Source organism: Petaurus breviceps, unplaced genomic scaffold (genome assembly GCF_028583685.1).
Source record: "Petaurus breviceps papuanus isolate PSGF00001 unplaced genomic scaffold, PetGlider_PUasm1.0 689, whole genome shotgun sequence".
Classification (NCBI taxonomy): domain Eukaryota; kingdom Metazoa; phylum Chordata; class Mammalia; order Diprotodontia; family Petauridae; genus Petaurus; species Petaurus breviceps.
In genome coordinates this window covers 3,859,490-3,875,659 of record NW_027186458.1, presented here as the reverse complement: position 1 = coordinate 3,875,659, position 16,170 = coordinate 3,859,490, and the positions used below count along the sequence as shown (strand labels likewise).

At 38.5% G+C, this 16,170-nt stretch overlaps 1 protein-coding gene across 3 annotated transcripts in view; it reads left to right on the top strand.

Moving 5' to 3' along the window:
• Positions 1-16,170, top strand: part of BLTP1 (bridge-like lipid transfer protein family member 1) — a 211,117-nt gene that overhangs the window by 52,489 nt on the left and 142,458 nt on the right. For all 3 annotated transcript variants that reach the window (XM_069104875.1, XM_069104876.1, XM_069104874.1), the window contains exons 14-19: positions 1,658-1,749; positions 3,369-3,486; positions 12,245-12,400; positions 12,671-12,768; positions 14,383-14,561; positions 14,696-14,802. In XM_069104875.1, coding sequence (XP_068960976.1) covers positions 1,658-1,749; positions 3,369-3,486; positions 12,245-12,400; positions 12,671-12,768; positions 14,383-14,561; positions 14,696-14,802 — 750 coding nt within the window. The remainder of the gene's footprint in view (positions 1-1,657; positions 1,750-3,368; positions 3,487-12,244; positions 12,401-12,670; positions 12,769-14,382; positions 14,562-14,695; positions 14,803-16,170) is intronic.

The window sequence follows — 16,170 nt, the reverse complement described above, 5'->3', positions numbered from 1 at the left end:
TCTCCCTCCCCTCCCCTCCCCTCCCCCTCCTCATTGTATCTACCACTTCTAGACTTGCCTCTTTCCAGTTCAGACTCCATCGCGCTGCCAAAGTCATCCTCTCCAAACCTGGGGGTTTTAGCTGGTTGTCATTGCATTGGTTTGTCCCCTGCTCAGGGATCTGCTGCAGTTCCTTATTGCCTTTGGGATTACTTGCAGACTCCCCTCCTTGGTATCTTGCCTCTTTCCTCAGTGGGCTGTAGGCCCACCTTTGCAGGCTTGTGGCCCATGACTTCTCACAGACTCTGGGCTCTACCCAGACCGGCCTTGCAGCTCTTACTTGATCTGCTTGGTAGCCCATCTAGTCTGTGGCCCTCCCTCCACGCCCTGACCACTTTCTGCCACAAGGAGTCCTTTGAATCTCACTGTTAGAGGTGACAGAGAAGTGTCTTAAGTTGTCTTAGCTGTGCCTGATATGTTGTGCCCACCCGGTAGCATGTGAGCTCCTAGAGGTTAGGCGAGCGCTGTTTTTCATTGTTGTCTCTCCCCAGTGCCTAGCACATGGCCTTGCTCCTGCTAAAGGCTTTCTCAGTGGGGTAATCCCAGGGCCTTAAACTTAGTAATGGGAGGAGCTTATGAAGTATGTTACTGAAGAGTTGTTAACAGTATTTGTTAATATATAAATAAACATAAGAATTCCTAAACATTATTATATTTTATTAATAATTCGTTTTATATATGTTAAAATATTAAGCTAGATTTACCCTTGTCAATAAGGTGTACCCTTGAGGAAACCCAACTTTCAAGCCATCAGAGTGCCTTTTTAATGTTGTATTCTGTTTTATACTAAGGAATGTATAAATTTACTTTAATTCTGTCTGAGCTAATATTATCTCCTAGTTTTTATCTGTTTGAAGTTTATTAGCTACATATCTGAAGTCTACATATTAAATATTTTCTCTTATTAAATTTAGCTGCCTTTTCAGTCCCATTGCTTTTCTTTGCCTTTGTTTTTACCTTTTACTGCATTTATATTGAGAAAAATGTTAATGAAATTCAGCTTTGTTATGATGAAAGCAGAACGTCATGCTCTCACTTTTTGTGTTGCAAGCCAGTTTTTGGAATCTAGCACAATATAATGTCAGTTTGTGTTTTGAAGTTGGGTTTTCTTTGAAGTGGTCCCCAGTTCCACTGTCTTTGACATTGGTTAAGTCATATATATAGGGTACAGTGATTGGGACGGCTACATTTACATGTAAGGTGATGAGTTCTTTTTTGGTCAGATTGAGTTTAAGATGCCTTCAGGAGGGTTAGTTTGAGGTACCCAAGAGGCAGTTGTTGACAGTGTGACTAGAGCCCAGGAGAGAGATTAGGACTTTGTGTATGTCTCTGGGAATAAATATGCAGAGAGATAATAGTCGAATTCATAGGAGATGAAGAGATAGGTCACAAGTGAGGTGGCGTAGAGGTAAAAAAGACGAGGGACAAGAAGAGAGTCTTAGGGGACGCCCAGGTTGAGGTGCATGACCTGGGTGCAGATATGGCAAAGATGGGCAGCAGATTACTAGCCTGCCTCTGAACATCATCCCCAGGCTGATGCTGTACGGTGTGCTAAGCTAAAGTAGCACTGCTAAGGGACAGCGTGAATTCTTGTTAATTATTTTCTTCTGTCTAATAGGTTACACCCCCGCAATTAAAGGACAGCTTTTACATGTTGATGCTACCAGCAGTATGCAGTACCGGACCCTCCTAGAAGCAGAAATGTTGGCAGTAAGTCCTTGTTACATGACAGTGTACATGCATGTGGGACATGCAGAGTTTGTTGTGGATCCCTTTGGCAGTCTGGCGAAGCCTGTGGACCCCTTCCCTTCACAGAATGACGTTTTTTAAATGCATAAACTAAAATGCATAGGATTATAGAGGAAACCATTTCATATTAAAATGCAGTTATCAAAGTATTTTTTCAAAGCAAGTTCCTGGACCCTAGATTAAGAATCTGATTGAGATTATCTTGTAGAAATCAATTCAGGAAGACATCGATCCTCCATTAAGGGACTGCTATTTGCCAGACTCTGTGCTAAGCACTCAACATAGACATATAAGCCCAAAAGAAAGATAGTTCCTACCCTCAAGGTGCTTCCGTTCTAATGGGGGAAGATAGTACATAAAAGGGAGATGAAAAGTTGTGGGGAGGTGAGGTGAAGGAAGGAATCATACCAAAGTTTGGAGAGTCAGAAGCAGTGCTGGGAGGGAAACAAAGCTTGACCAGCCTGGGCCTGGGCCTTGAGCACACTGGTAGAGAAGCTGGCTTTCTAAAGGCATAGCCCAGAGTCCTCATGGGAAAGTCGACTTCGATGGGGAGAAAGGACCTTAAGAATTTCTGTTATTTCTAGATCTAAGGAGTCTTACTGGGGGGGAAGGGGGACGCACATGGGAGACTGGTGTCTGTCCATGTACCCCTAGACCCGGCTATTATCCTCCGGGGTAGAAGAAGTGGAATCCCTGTGCACTGGTTCAGTCATGAGCCTACAGCTGCTTTTTATTGGGACAAAGCCTAGATAGTCACTTGAAGGCCATTTATGTTGTTATTATTTTTTTGTTTATAAGGATTTAAGTTGTTACTTTACGTAACCAGACTAAACTCTGTTGTGATAATTAAATTATCTTTTTAAAAATTATTCTTTATTACTTTTGTTTTTTCATAGTTTAAAAAAATCAATAATATGGGGGGGCTTGTTTGCTTGTAAAAACCCTTGTGAGAGACTGAATTCCAACAGACTCTGGAAAAAAATATCATCGCACAGATAAAATGCTGCTTAGACAGAACAGGATATTGTCTTGTAAAAGCGTTAAGAGTTTTATGGTCCTTAGTTGTGTCTCACGATCGAATGATAGCGAGCCTGGAAGCAGATTATAAATATCTCTTGTGACAGTAATTGGCAGCCCATGTGGACAGCGAGTGCCATTAGAGAGCAGACCCTCACCCTCTGGAGAGTGGGCTGTGAGGTCACCATGGCAGTGTCAAGCAGGATCCCAAGGAGCCTGAGTGCCAGGCGTCACTTGGCCTCCATTGGGGAGGGGGCCAACAGCCTCATCTCCCCCGCCAGATGGCCTCCCTTCTACTTGGTAAATGTCATAACTTGGTCCCCAAGTTTTGGGAGTGCCCTAGGACTCAGTATCAGAAATTAATAGTCAGGATCAGTAAGCTCACTGAATAAAGCAGCAAGTCTTGACTTTTAGTCACAGAACGCCCTACGTCCTAGAGGCACCTTCTGCTCAGCTCAGCAGGAAAATAAGTTTTAATTACTCGCCATTATACATGATTGACTTTTTGTTTCTGATGCTGTTAACACACTGTCACATTCTAAGAGCCCTTCCTTGGTTCACAGTTCCATGTCAATGCCAGCTATCCCCGAATATGGAACATGCCCCAGACCTGGCAGTGTGAGCTAGAAGTTTATAAAGCTACTTACCACTTCATCTTCGCTCAGAAGAACTTCTTTACAGGTAATATGTGTGTCACAGAATCGAATATGAAGAAATAAACGTGATTGCATCTGGCCTAACATCTTTGGGCACTGTTCATTGTAGTTTATTCACTTTTATCTGTTGCTTTTACCCCAAAGAGAAAGTCTTTTTAAAGATGTTTCACTTCCTTAATCCAAGGAAAGGAAAGGAGAAAGTTTAAAATGAAGGATCAGCTTCACTTTGGTGGGTCCTTTATTTCAGTAGGAGAGGTAATGTGTGCATCTCCAGTGTGGAGATGGCAGTAAGAGTCCCCAGTTTCCAGTGGCATTCTGTATCATTCATTATACATTTATTAAGTGCCTTCTGTGTGATGGAAATAACAGGTGCGAGGAAAGAAAAACAGTCTCTGCACTCAAGGAGCTAGAATCTAATGGGAGAAGGCAGCACACAGATGGACACTGCCAACACAGGGCATGGCAAGAGAGGCCCAGAAGTCCCCAGAGAGGGCTGCCAGGGGAGGAGTGAGGACTTGTCTAATCTGGGCTCCCTTCTGAAATGGAGGTTTTGGAGTCCATGGCTCCTGCCCCATGCAGAGGGTGCTGAAGAGGTCGAGGCCCAAAACTGATGGGATCTTGCAAGACAATGGGGGTTACCCCAAGAATGAGCTCCCCAGGCCATGATGGAGAAGAGGGGGTGCTATCAGTCTGCAGTGGAAGAGGAGTAAAGCTGGGATATTCCATCTCAGGAGTCTAGGTGTTCACTTGTAGTCTATTAATTTAATCCATTGAATGTGAACTCGAAGGGTAAATGTCAGCAATCGGAACACAATCTACATCTAAGCAAAAGATCTGGATTTGGACTATCTGGTTTGTCTGAACCTGATTTCCATTCCTTTAACTTAAATAATTGAGTTGATTCTTGTTGGGAAAAATACTTTTTTTCCCATAAAATGTTTAAAAAAATAATAAAATGAGAATATTTCCTTAATTTATTCCATGCTGTTAGAAAACTAAAGCAAAAACTTTTTCAATTCAGGTCGAACTTTTTAGAAAGCATAATATACAAGTTTAGAATTATAGTGAAACCTAAGAACACTGAACTTGGGCAGGAATTCACCTCCGTTTGTTATGAATAATGGGTTTTTTTAGTCCAAAGGAAGCCCAAGTTTTACAGCTGTTTTGTTTTGTATGGTTTCTTGGGGTTAGTCCAGATTCACTCTTCATCCATTTTTGTGTCAATGTGGCTTCTTTTTCTATTTTATGTTAAACATTTTCGAACTAAATTTAGGCTAGGAATCTTAGGAAAATTATCAGGCCTAATGGTATCACTAATACTAAGTCCTTAAACTGTGTAGGGTTGTATATAGCTTAAATCCAGTCTCATTGCGGGAGGGGAGAGGTGCCAAATAATGAAGATGTGCAGAAAGTGGGAGCAGTTATTAATAAGATTAAAAGACTGAAGCTTAAGAAGGGAGAGTACCTGCTGAAGGGGGAGGTTAGTAAAATGTAGCCATTGCAGCATTAGGGTTTTAGTTGTGATAAAATAAATGGACAGTCATCTGAGATAATAAAAACAAAATGTATTTGATTTTAGATTAAGAAGAAATAAAATATCAAATCTTTGTAATCTCAGATTTGAAATTTACAGTTTTTTGTTTGAGGGAAAAGGTGTCAGGGAAATAGTAACTGTTACGACTTGTTAATGCTCTCCATACGGTAGATTGAATTATCAAGAAAATATTACAGTTCATCTTTAGATTTTAATTTTAAATCATCACCCTAGTGTAAAAATATAGCAGAGTTCTTGCCTAGACACCTCACTGAATGACTAGTGTGTATTCCCAAAAGGATGCTGCTTTTTAGAACTTGAAGTTGAGAAATGAGATTTGGGATAGAATTAGTAAAGTGATTGATGATTGAATAACACGTTGTTGTAATTTTTCATTAAGCAAAGATATTGATATAGAGAAACTCTAATTTTATTTTAGGACAGAGTTAGTTCTTTTTCATCAAACAGACTTCTGTTAATCAGCTTGGGAACAACTGGGAAATAGCATTATTGTTATATCTCATAACAGTTGAGCTAAATTCATTCCACATTGATTAAGTACTCTGTTTTGATTTCATTGATCTCCCTAAAGTGTTATGACCTTGAGGGGGCCTGGAGGTGGGAGAGGAGTGTTATTAAGAGTGACTGAAGCTTGGGAGGTGCAGAAACCCTCCCTTGTCACACTAGGACTCTCTTCAAGGAAGGGAGAGGATGCTCAGAATAGTTCTGTGATCCCTGGTTCCTTTTGTTCTGGTAACTATCGCCTTTTTATAGTTACTTAACCTTCATAAGCTTGAAGATGCTTAGTTGGTTTTCATGTTTATGAATCTTCAGCCCTTTGGCCTCATTGCAGGATTACCAAGTCTTTTAGTGTTTTTTTCCCCTATAGATTTCTTGTTTCCAAGTACTTAAGTCATTTCCAAGAGCTTTTTTTTCCTGGAAACTCCAGATTCTTAGCATATTTGAAGTTGATGTTTAGACTGAATTCCATTATTCCAATGGAAAACCAACTGTTTACTCTCATTGGGTGATTGCTTTTAGGTGCTAGTTTTTATGTCACTTTGAACAGATAGTACAGTGGCCCTTTTGATGATGTCATTCTATTGATTCCATCTTTTATCTTGAAGACTTGTTATATAATCATGTGTCTTGTTTTTTGGAAAATCTTTGCCATTACTGTCTCTACTGCAATGGATTGTTAAGTGGCATCCTGCGTTGTGGGTGCTGGGCTGGACCCAGGGGATGCAGACACAAACGAAGCAGTCTTTACCCTGGAAGAGCTGTAGTCTAGTTTAGGCACACAAAGAGGCCCATGCAGAGGGATATAAAAGAGTTCTGCAGACACTGGCGGGAAGCATGATGAAGCAGAAGCGATAATCTGGTATGCGCCTTGGCGGTGGGAGCATCAGTGGCAGTACCAGGAGTGACCAGTACACGGGGATGGTAAAGGAACTGAGTACCAGGTCAGGAAGATATTGAAGGGAGACTCCTGTGCTGGTACGAGGCCCATGACCAGGGGCCATTTGGAAGCCCTCAGTTCCAGAGCAACGTGTAACAAACAGTTGGTGTTGTGAGGGAACAAGGACCTTTCCTGACCTTGTTGAGAAAGTTTCAGGACAGAAAAGTTAGATCAGGCCAAACACCTCACCCCAAAGCTGAGCAAAGCCCAACTCTTAATGTAATGTCCATAGTGAAGAAATAGGCTGGAAAAGTGAACAAACAATAGCAAAAAGAACCTGGCCATAAAAAAGCTACTGTGGTAACAAGGAAGTTCAAGTCACACTTAGGAAACAACAATGAAAACAGCCATAAGCAAAGCTTCGGAGAAAAAAAAACAAATTGGACAGAAGCCCAACAAGAATTCCTAGAAGAGTTTAAAAAGAGCAAAAATGATTCAAAAATCAAATAAATAGTAGAACAAAAATTGGGAAAAGAAATGAGAGCAATGCAAGAACAATATGAAAAGAAAATTAACAGCGTAGTAAAAGAGGCACAAAAAATACTGATGAAAATAACCCCATTGGGTGGCTAGGTGGCACAGTAAATAAAGCGCTGGTGCCGGAGTCAGGAGGACTCAAGTTTGGTTCTGGCCTCAGACACTTAGCACCCACACAAAAAAAAACTAGCCGTGTAACCTTGGGCAAGTTACTTAACCCCAATTGCCCTCCAAAAAGCAAAAAAAAAAAAAACAAAAAAAGAAAATAACCCCATAAAAATTACAATTTCCAGTTCTTCAAGGGAAGTTAATGTCTTCATGAGACATCAAGAAACAATAAAACAAAGTTGAGAGTGTGAAAAAAAAATAGAAGAAAATAGGAAATATCACATAGGAAAAACAACCAACTTGGAAAATAGATCAAGGAGAGATCATTTAACAACTGTTAGATTACCTAAAAGCCATGATCATAAAGAGAGCTTAGACATCTTATTTCAAGAAATTATAAAGGAAAATTGCCCAGATATCTGAGAACCAGAAGGCAAAATAGGAATTGAAAGAAACCACCATTTACCTCCTGGAAGAGATGCAAAAATTAAAAGTCCCAGGAATATTATTACCAAATTCCAGATCTCCCAGGTTAAGGAGAAAATAGTGAAAACAGCCAGAAAGAAAGAATTTTGAATACCTTTGTGCCAAACAGGATCACACAAGATTTAGCACCTGCATATTAAAAGAGCAGAGGGCTTGGGATATGATAATCCAGGAGGCAAAGGAGCTAGTATTACAATCAAAAATAACCTTACTTAGCAAAATTGACTATGATCCTTGAGAGGGAAAAATTAACATTTTATGAAAGAGAAGACTCTCAAGCATTATGGATTAAAAGATCAGAGGTGAATAGAAAATTTGACATTCAAATATCAGACTCAAGATAAACATAAAAAGGTAAACATGAGATATGATAAGGAACTTTAATAGAGTTAAACTCTTTCGTTCCCAAATGGGAAGATGATACATATAACTCCTAAGAACTTTATCATCATTAGGGCAGTTCTAAGGAGTCTACTTGGAGTGCTTAAGTGTGAATCTTCTATGTTAAGATGATCTCAAAAGAAAAATAACTTAATGTGAATGGGATGACCTCAGCTGTAAACTGGAAGTGAATAGCAGAATGTATTAGAAAGCAGAAAATCCAATACTATGTTGTTTACAAGCAACACACTTGAAGCAGAAAGATACACACAGTTAAAATAAAGGACAGGAGCAAAATCGATTGTTTTTCAATTGAACAAAAAAAAGACAGGTAGCAATTATCTCAAACTAAAAGCAAAAATAGGCCTTATTAAAAGAAATAATCAGAGAAACTACATTTACAAAAAGGTAAGATGCACAGTTAATTAATATTAATACTGTGTATGTATATATACACATACATACATATATACACACACACATACACACTAGATGCATTCAGATTCTTGAAGGAAAAGTTCAATGAGAAGATCGTTCAAGAGAAAATCAGGTAAAATTATGCTAGAGGATGATCTTAATTTACCCCTCTTAGACCTAGATAACCACAAAAGGAACAAGAAAGGAGTTGAGGAGATTAATAGAATTTTAGAAAAGTTAAAAATATCTCTCTGAAGAATATTAAATGGGAATAGGAAGGAATATACTTTTTTCTTAGCTCTGTGTGGCACCTTCATAAAAACTGATCATGTACTAATGTATAAAAACCTTAAAAGTGCAGAAAAACAAATCTTGAATGCATCATTTTAGTGCTGTAGTGTAGTAAAAATTGCATTCAATAAAGGACCTTGGAAGTAGAAATTAAAAATTAATTGCAAACTAAAGAATGAGTGGGTCAAAGAACAAATCATAGAAAGTCAATAATTTCATTAAAGATATTGCCAACAGTGATACAACATAGCAAAATCTGTGGGTTGCAGCCAAAGTGATACTTTTGGGAAAATTTATATCTAAATGTTTACATCAGTAAAAGAGAGAACAGACAGATCAATGAATTGAGCATGCAACCAAAAGAAAAAAAAAACTAGAAAAAGAACAAATTAAAAATTCCAATTAAGTACAAAAAGAGAAATTCTGAAAATCACAGGAAAGAGTAATAAAATTGAAAACTTTTTTTTAAAAGAAGCAATGAATTTTTTCAATAAAACTTGTAGTTGGTTTTATGAAAAGCCAATAACATAGACATACCATTGTCTAATTTAATTCTTAAAAAGGGGGAAGACTAATTTAATTCTCAAAAATCAAAAGAATGAATTCCCAAGCAATGAAGGTGACTTTAAAATAATTATTAGGAGCTGTTTTGCCCAGCTGTATGCTAATAAAATCAACGATCTAAATGAAATGGATGAATAATTACAAAAATATAAATTGTCCAGATTAACAGAAGAGGAAATTGAAAACTTAACCTTATCTTCAAACAAGAAATTGTACAAGCCATAAATGAGCCCCCTAAGAAAAAAATCCTGGGGACCAGATGGATTTACAAGCGAATTCTATCAAACATTTAAACAACAGTAAATTCCAATATTATTATATTGTTTGAAAAAATAGGTAAAGGAGGAGTCCTATCAAATTCCTTCTATGGCACAAATATGGTCTTGATATTTAAACGAGGGAGAACAAAAAACAGAAAGAAAATTACAGACCAATTTCCCTAATGAATGTTGATGCAAACATTTTAAAAATAAACCTACACAACATCTGGTTTGAAATATCCATTAGGCAATAGCTTTCCTGTTACATCAAGGGTACTACTATTCCCCTTCCTCCCCCCCAACATTCAAGCTTACAACACTGCTGTTACCCTCAGCTCCTCACTCCAGCCCCCCATATCCAAACTGTTGCATATGCCTGCCCATAGTAGGTGCTTAATAAATGCTTCTGACTTGACTGAGAAGAAACTAGAACTGCATATATGAAGCTGGGTTTCTCTCTAGAGATGACAACTGGACCTGGAAAGAAGAGATCCCATGGCCGAACCTTTGGGCACGTCCTTGGTTGGGGCAGGTGGGGCAAGGTGAGGGGGATAATGATACAGCAAAGGACACCAAGACAGTATCGTTAGACTGACATAGAGGACAACCAACTGTGAGCAGCATCACAAAAGCTCAGAAGAAGAGGGTGGTGGTGAGCAAAGGGAAACGTTGCAGACAGAGGTCAAGGATGAAGACAAAGCAAAGGCCGACATGTTGGCAACTTGGAGAAAGCAGCTTTAGTTGATTGATGAGGTTGGAAGCCAGATTGCAAAGGGTTTAGAAGAGTAAGAGAAGAAATATAGGAAACAAATGTAAACATCTTTTTATAGTTGTTTGGCTGAGAAAGAGAAGAGATAGGGCCATTGCTTTAGGGAATAGTTGAATCTAGTAGAGATATATTAAGATTCACAGAAAGCTGGATGAGTTTGTAGACAAGGAAGGGACCAGTAGATAAGGAGAGAGTGAAGATTGGGGATGATTGTTTGGGCAGTCTGCTGGGGAAATAGGAGCAGAAATACATATCGAGGGGTTGGCCTGGATGTAAAGAAGGATGGTGTCTTTAGAATCTGGAATAAAGAATTTATAGAGCAAGGGATGAAGTCAAGGCGCTCTTCAGTATAGAAAGTGGGAGAAGAGGGCGGTTACAAGTAGCCTATTTTCTCAGTAGAGTGTGAGGGAAGGGAAGTCTGCCCTGCAAGGGGACATCCAGAGGCTGGCATGGGAGGCTGGAGGGCAAGGGAAGTTGGTGGGAGCATCAGGAAGGAGTAAAAGGATTGCGTTATTGAAGTGAGGGGTCAGGGTGAATGGTCCCTCCAGAGGCTCAAATGGGGCCCTCTTTGCTGCTTCTTACTGTGAGGCTCCTAGCCACATCTGGTAAATCTTTTGTACAGCCTTCCATGCTCTCAGCATCACATTGTGTCATTCTCTGTCTATGTCTTCTCATTCATACTTTTATATTTTAACACTTTTATTTCTGGTTTATTCACAAAAGGACATGGTAACAGAAAGTAATTTCTTTTATAATGCTCTCTAGCGGTTGCACTTGGTATATATAATTATGGGTTGTTGATTTTCCTGTGTTTAAGTTATGTCAGGAAATTGTAGATTAGACACTTTTCAGCTTAGGTGTGAGGGGATGCCTAGTATTTCTTAACAGCTATTCCTTCAGCAGTTATTTCATTATTGAATTACATTAAATGAGCCCAAAGGGACTCCAGATTGACCCAAAGATAGATTGTTAATAAATACCGTTAAGAAGTCTCAGGAGTAAAAGATTCAGTGTTTAGGCAGAAGTGATGAGCTGTTCTAGGAATAAATAGGTAGTTTACAATTAACATATCAAAAGAAAGAATAACATAACAGTAACAAAATGGTTTAGCTACAACTGAGGTCATTGCAATTTAGTTGAAAATTATATCATGATTGTATCATTTAGAACTAAATTTAAATAAGTCTACAATATCTTTTTAATTACTTTAAAGATGGTAATCAAGGAAAACACTTATTCTCATGTTTAAGATTTTTGGGTGTTTCTATGTCTAGAGATAAAAGAAATTGCATTTTTTGTTTTGAGGAAAAGCAAATAACAGAAATTGGTTTGCAAAGCACTTTCCTCACAGCAAGTACTGTTAGTAGTTTGCCTATATCACACAGGAGGAAACTGAAACTCAGAGTCACATGACTTGTGGATAAGCACAGAATGTCTTTTGATTCACTGTTCCAGTGTTCTTTCTACTACTACAAAATAAAGATGTTTTAAAAATCATTGGTGATCAAATGATCATTTACTTTCTTGTGATCATCAACTATTTTGACTTTCTTGGATTATTGTAGTTTGATTACATCATAGAACTTTTTATCTTTCTCAAGACAAATTAAGTTACACTAAAATTTATTTTTAATCTTCTGAGTAAACTTTGTCATATTATTGATTCTTTTCACATGTACTTGCATTATAGATTATAGCAGTTATATCTTAGAGAACAACATTTGGAATGTAATGTGAGGTTATGTAACCTCTGCATTAAAGACATTCTATTTCAAAGTTAATTGATATTCTCTATTTCCTTGACCAATAACAAAGTCCCCTATTTTAAAAAATGTAATTGTCTTCCTGGAAAATATGCTTTGGATATGGGGAGGCTTGTTTTATAGAGGTAAGTACGTGGGAACATTTAGACAGTATGTTAATTATCTCAGTATCTAAGACTGAAGACTCATTTTTGCTAGAAATTTCATTTATTTGTGTGACTATTTTTTTTTGTTCTAAATCTTAAATAATGCTTCCTTTTAAAAATCATTCTAGATTTAATTCAAGACTGGTCAAGCGATAATGCCCCTGATATTTTTTCATTTGTTCCATATACATGGAATTTTAAAGTCATGTTTCATCAATTTGAAATGATTTGGGCAGCGAATCAACACAATTGGATTGACTGTTCAACCAAACAACAAGAAAATGGTGAGAATTTTTTAAAGTAAAATTTAAGTACTTTTCCCATTAAAACAGTATTGCAAAGGAAAATTCGCCTTGATCTTTATTTCATGTGTACTAAAATTAAAATTTTTCCCCCATTTTTTAGTATGACTGATAAAGTTGTCTAAAAATTGTTTCAGTTTTGTTGAATTAAACTTTTTTACATTTAATTTTATTTGAGGATTTGTATTAGGAAAGCTTTTTAATTGAACAATATTGAACTAAATTTTTAAAAGAAATTTTCTTCTTTTGTAGTTTATCTGGCAGCCTGTGGGGAAACATTAAATCTTGATTTTTCTTTGCCTTTTACTGACTTTGTACCAACTACATGCAATACAAGATTCACCTTAAGGGTATGTATGATTAATTATGTAATTTACTGAAAAAGCTCTACTAAGTTGTCTAATTGAAACAAACGTTAGCCTCATTTTCAAATACTTACCTTCCTGTTGTTCAGCCTCACCTGACATAGGGCTTCAGGAGTGGGTGCCAATGTGTCTTGGAGTCAGAAAAACTATGTTTGAGCCATGGCTTGACACTTCAGAGCTTCAACCTTCTTCCCTATAAAATGGGGGAATTAAACTTACTGCACTGACTCCCTCACTGAGTGGTTGTCACGAAAGCTTGATAAACCTTCAAGTGCTTTATGAAAGTGAGCTGCTGTTATTTTAGCCTGTCCCTTTATCTTCCTCAAGGTAGCAGTTTGCAGCTAATTCACTAGCCTTTTTTTTTATCATTTGTTTGTGATATATTGTTCAGCATTTTCTTCTGCCTCTTACTAAACTACTTAGTATATGTGAGGTCTTCTGAACTCCAAGTTCCTTGTTGGTAGATCATGGGTGAGCATTAGCATCTGGGGAATCAAGAAAGGCTTCATAATAAGCAGATTTTTTAAGGGAGCAGGTGTTTTTAAGAGGTTGAGGTGAGGTAGAAATGCATTCTGGGTGTACAGGGCAGCCCGTTCAAAGGCTCCGAGTTGGGATATGGAGAGCCCTGTATGAAGACCAGAAAGATCAGTCTAGGTAGAGTGTGGAGTTTAGGAAGGGGTTTATTGTGGGGTGAGGTTGGGGCTGGGATGTGGACTTTCTGGACTTGAAGAGCTACACAGAAGAGCTTCTGTTTGGTCCTAGAGGCAGTTTACTGACAAAGGCAGTGTCCTGGTCAGATTGATCCTTTTGGGGGGATGTGATTGGATAAGAAGCAGTGACAAGTCAAGAACAATGTGGAGTTTGCAAACCAGGGTGACTCGAAGGATGATAGTGCCTTCAGCAGAAATGAGGAAGCCAGACTTCTAAATGTTGAGAAAGGAATGAAAGGAGGAAACTGGGAAGCTGTGTATGTGCCGAGGCATCCTTTTTAGGAGTTTGGCTGTGGAAGCTGGTGGATATTTCAGACCATAGATTGGGTTTGGGGAGAAGGAAAATGAGTTCTGTGTTGGTCGTAGTGAGTTTTGAGGTACCTGTGGGGGTGTAACTAGTCTTCAGGATAGAGACTAGGGCTGGATGTTATAGATATTAGATTTACTGACCTGAAGTTATGTGGTATCTAGATCCATAGGACATGATGAGATCATTAAATGAGAGTGACAAGGGAATAGATGAGGGCCCAGGCCAGGGCCCTTGGGGTATACATGTAGTTAAAAGATATAATATGGATGATGAATCAGCAAAATAGACTGAAAAAAAAGAGTCAGACAGGGAGGAGAACTAAGACAAAGCTATGTCATTAAAACTAAGGAGGCTTTGAGATGGGTGGAAAGGGAGAGAGGAGTTGTTTTCAGATAAATCTCTTTAATGTTAGCTTTTTTAATGAACTTTAAAATTGAGGTCCTTAATCTTGGAGATTTATTTTTATGGTTTTTCTTATGTGTAGGGGAGTTTTTGAACTATGATGTTTTTGTATTAATTTCATATTTCAGTATGACAGATTGACTTTTTTTTGTAACTAATTTTAATATGTTAATTTAGGGAGAAGATGTCGATCTTCATTTATTTCTGCCAGATTGCCATCCTAGTAAATACTCGTTATTCTTGTTGGTGAAAAATTGTCACCCAAATAAAATGACTCCTGATTCTTGTATTCCTGCTGAGTGTCAGAGTGGCCAGAAAACAGTGAAGCCAAAATGGCGAAACATCACCCAAGAAAAGTGAGTCTGTGAGAATGTTTTAGTTGTGCTTCCCTCCCCTTTGGAGGCGAGGTCACTGCAGTGAGAATGCTGGTGATGGTGAGAAGCACATGCACTTTAATGAAGTAGAAAACGATTTTCTCTCATTTGAAAAGGGCTGGCTGGGTTGAGTGCTGGACTGTCCCAAGCGTCATGCTTACCATTGACTACACGTGGCATCCAATTTATCCTCAGAAGGCGGATGAACAGTTAAAGCAATCATGTAAGTATTTTCACATATCTTAAGCCTTTGGATGCTTTTTGGTTCTTTTTCCCAAAAGCCAAAAGAATTATACAAGACAGTAATCAGTCCCCCCTCAAGCATTTATTAAGTTCTTATTCCATCCCTATACTTGATGCTGGGCACACAAAAACAAAAATAAAAGAGATAGTATATGCCCTTTATAAAGGGACTGTAAGGTAGATTTGAAGGAAGGAGCTGTCTGATAGTGGGGCATCCGGAAAGGCTTCATGTAGAAGATGGCTTTGAAGGGAGCAAGGTATTCTTGGGGGAGGAAGTGGGACACAGTCAGTGCAGAGGTTTAGAATTGGGATAGTGTTTTCTACATAAAGACCAGCAAGAGGGTTGGTGTGCCTAGATGCTAGTGTGTGGGAAGGGAGGAGTGTGATAGTTGGTGACTTTGGAAAGGGAAGTTCAGACCAGGAAGTGAAGGACTTTAAAAGCTACCCAGAAGAGCTTCTGTTTCATCCTATAGGCCATAGGGAGCCATAGAGAGTTTTGTTAAATAGAGTGACAGAGTGACATGGTCAGATCTGGACTTTGGCAGCTTTGTGAAGGATGGAATTGGAGTGGGGCCAGGGCTGAGGAGGGGAAACATTTGTATTGTAATACTATTTGCAAGAGCTGATTAGGGCGTGGCTGTGAATAAAGAGAAGGAGGAGCTGGTTCCGATAAAAGTGGAAGTACAGGGTCAGGGACAGGAAGGAGTTGAGGATAATTCTGGGTTTACAAACATGGATAACTGGAAGGATTGTGACACCCCGAACAGAAGCAGCAATATGGGGAGCGTGGGTGAGTTTTGAGTGGAAGTAGAATGAACTCTGTGGCCATAACTGAGTTTTTAGCTGCCTGCAGGCTCAAAATGGCTTGAAATGTCCCATAAGCATATGGAGATGTGGAATTGGAGTCTGCATTTGGGAATAATCTGGGTAGAGCTGCTAAAATCACTAGTGAGAGAGTGGGAGAGAGAATAAGAAAGAGCCTTTGGGTACAGCTCTGATCAGGGGCCCGATATCAGTATGAACCAAGAGAAAATGTTTAGCTCTTGTTGCTTAAAACAAGTATAAAATCTTCGCAAAGGATTTTGATGTGTTTATAAATTGTATTGCAGAATCCTTTATCACTTTAGGAGAATTTTTTCATAATCATGTAGAGGTTTGTAACTTTCTTAGAGATGCTAGGTCTAAAAATTTTAGTGAAATATGTACTGGAAAGTGTTGGTTGTTCCTGTTCAATAGAGTATACATTTACTTTTAGCACATGTGACGGGCAAGGTACTACTACTTACATCTACACCCTAAACCTCTCAATCTATCAGATTTTTGTGGGTACCTTTTACATGTAAAACAC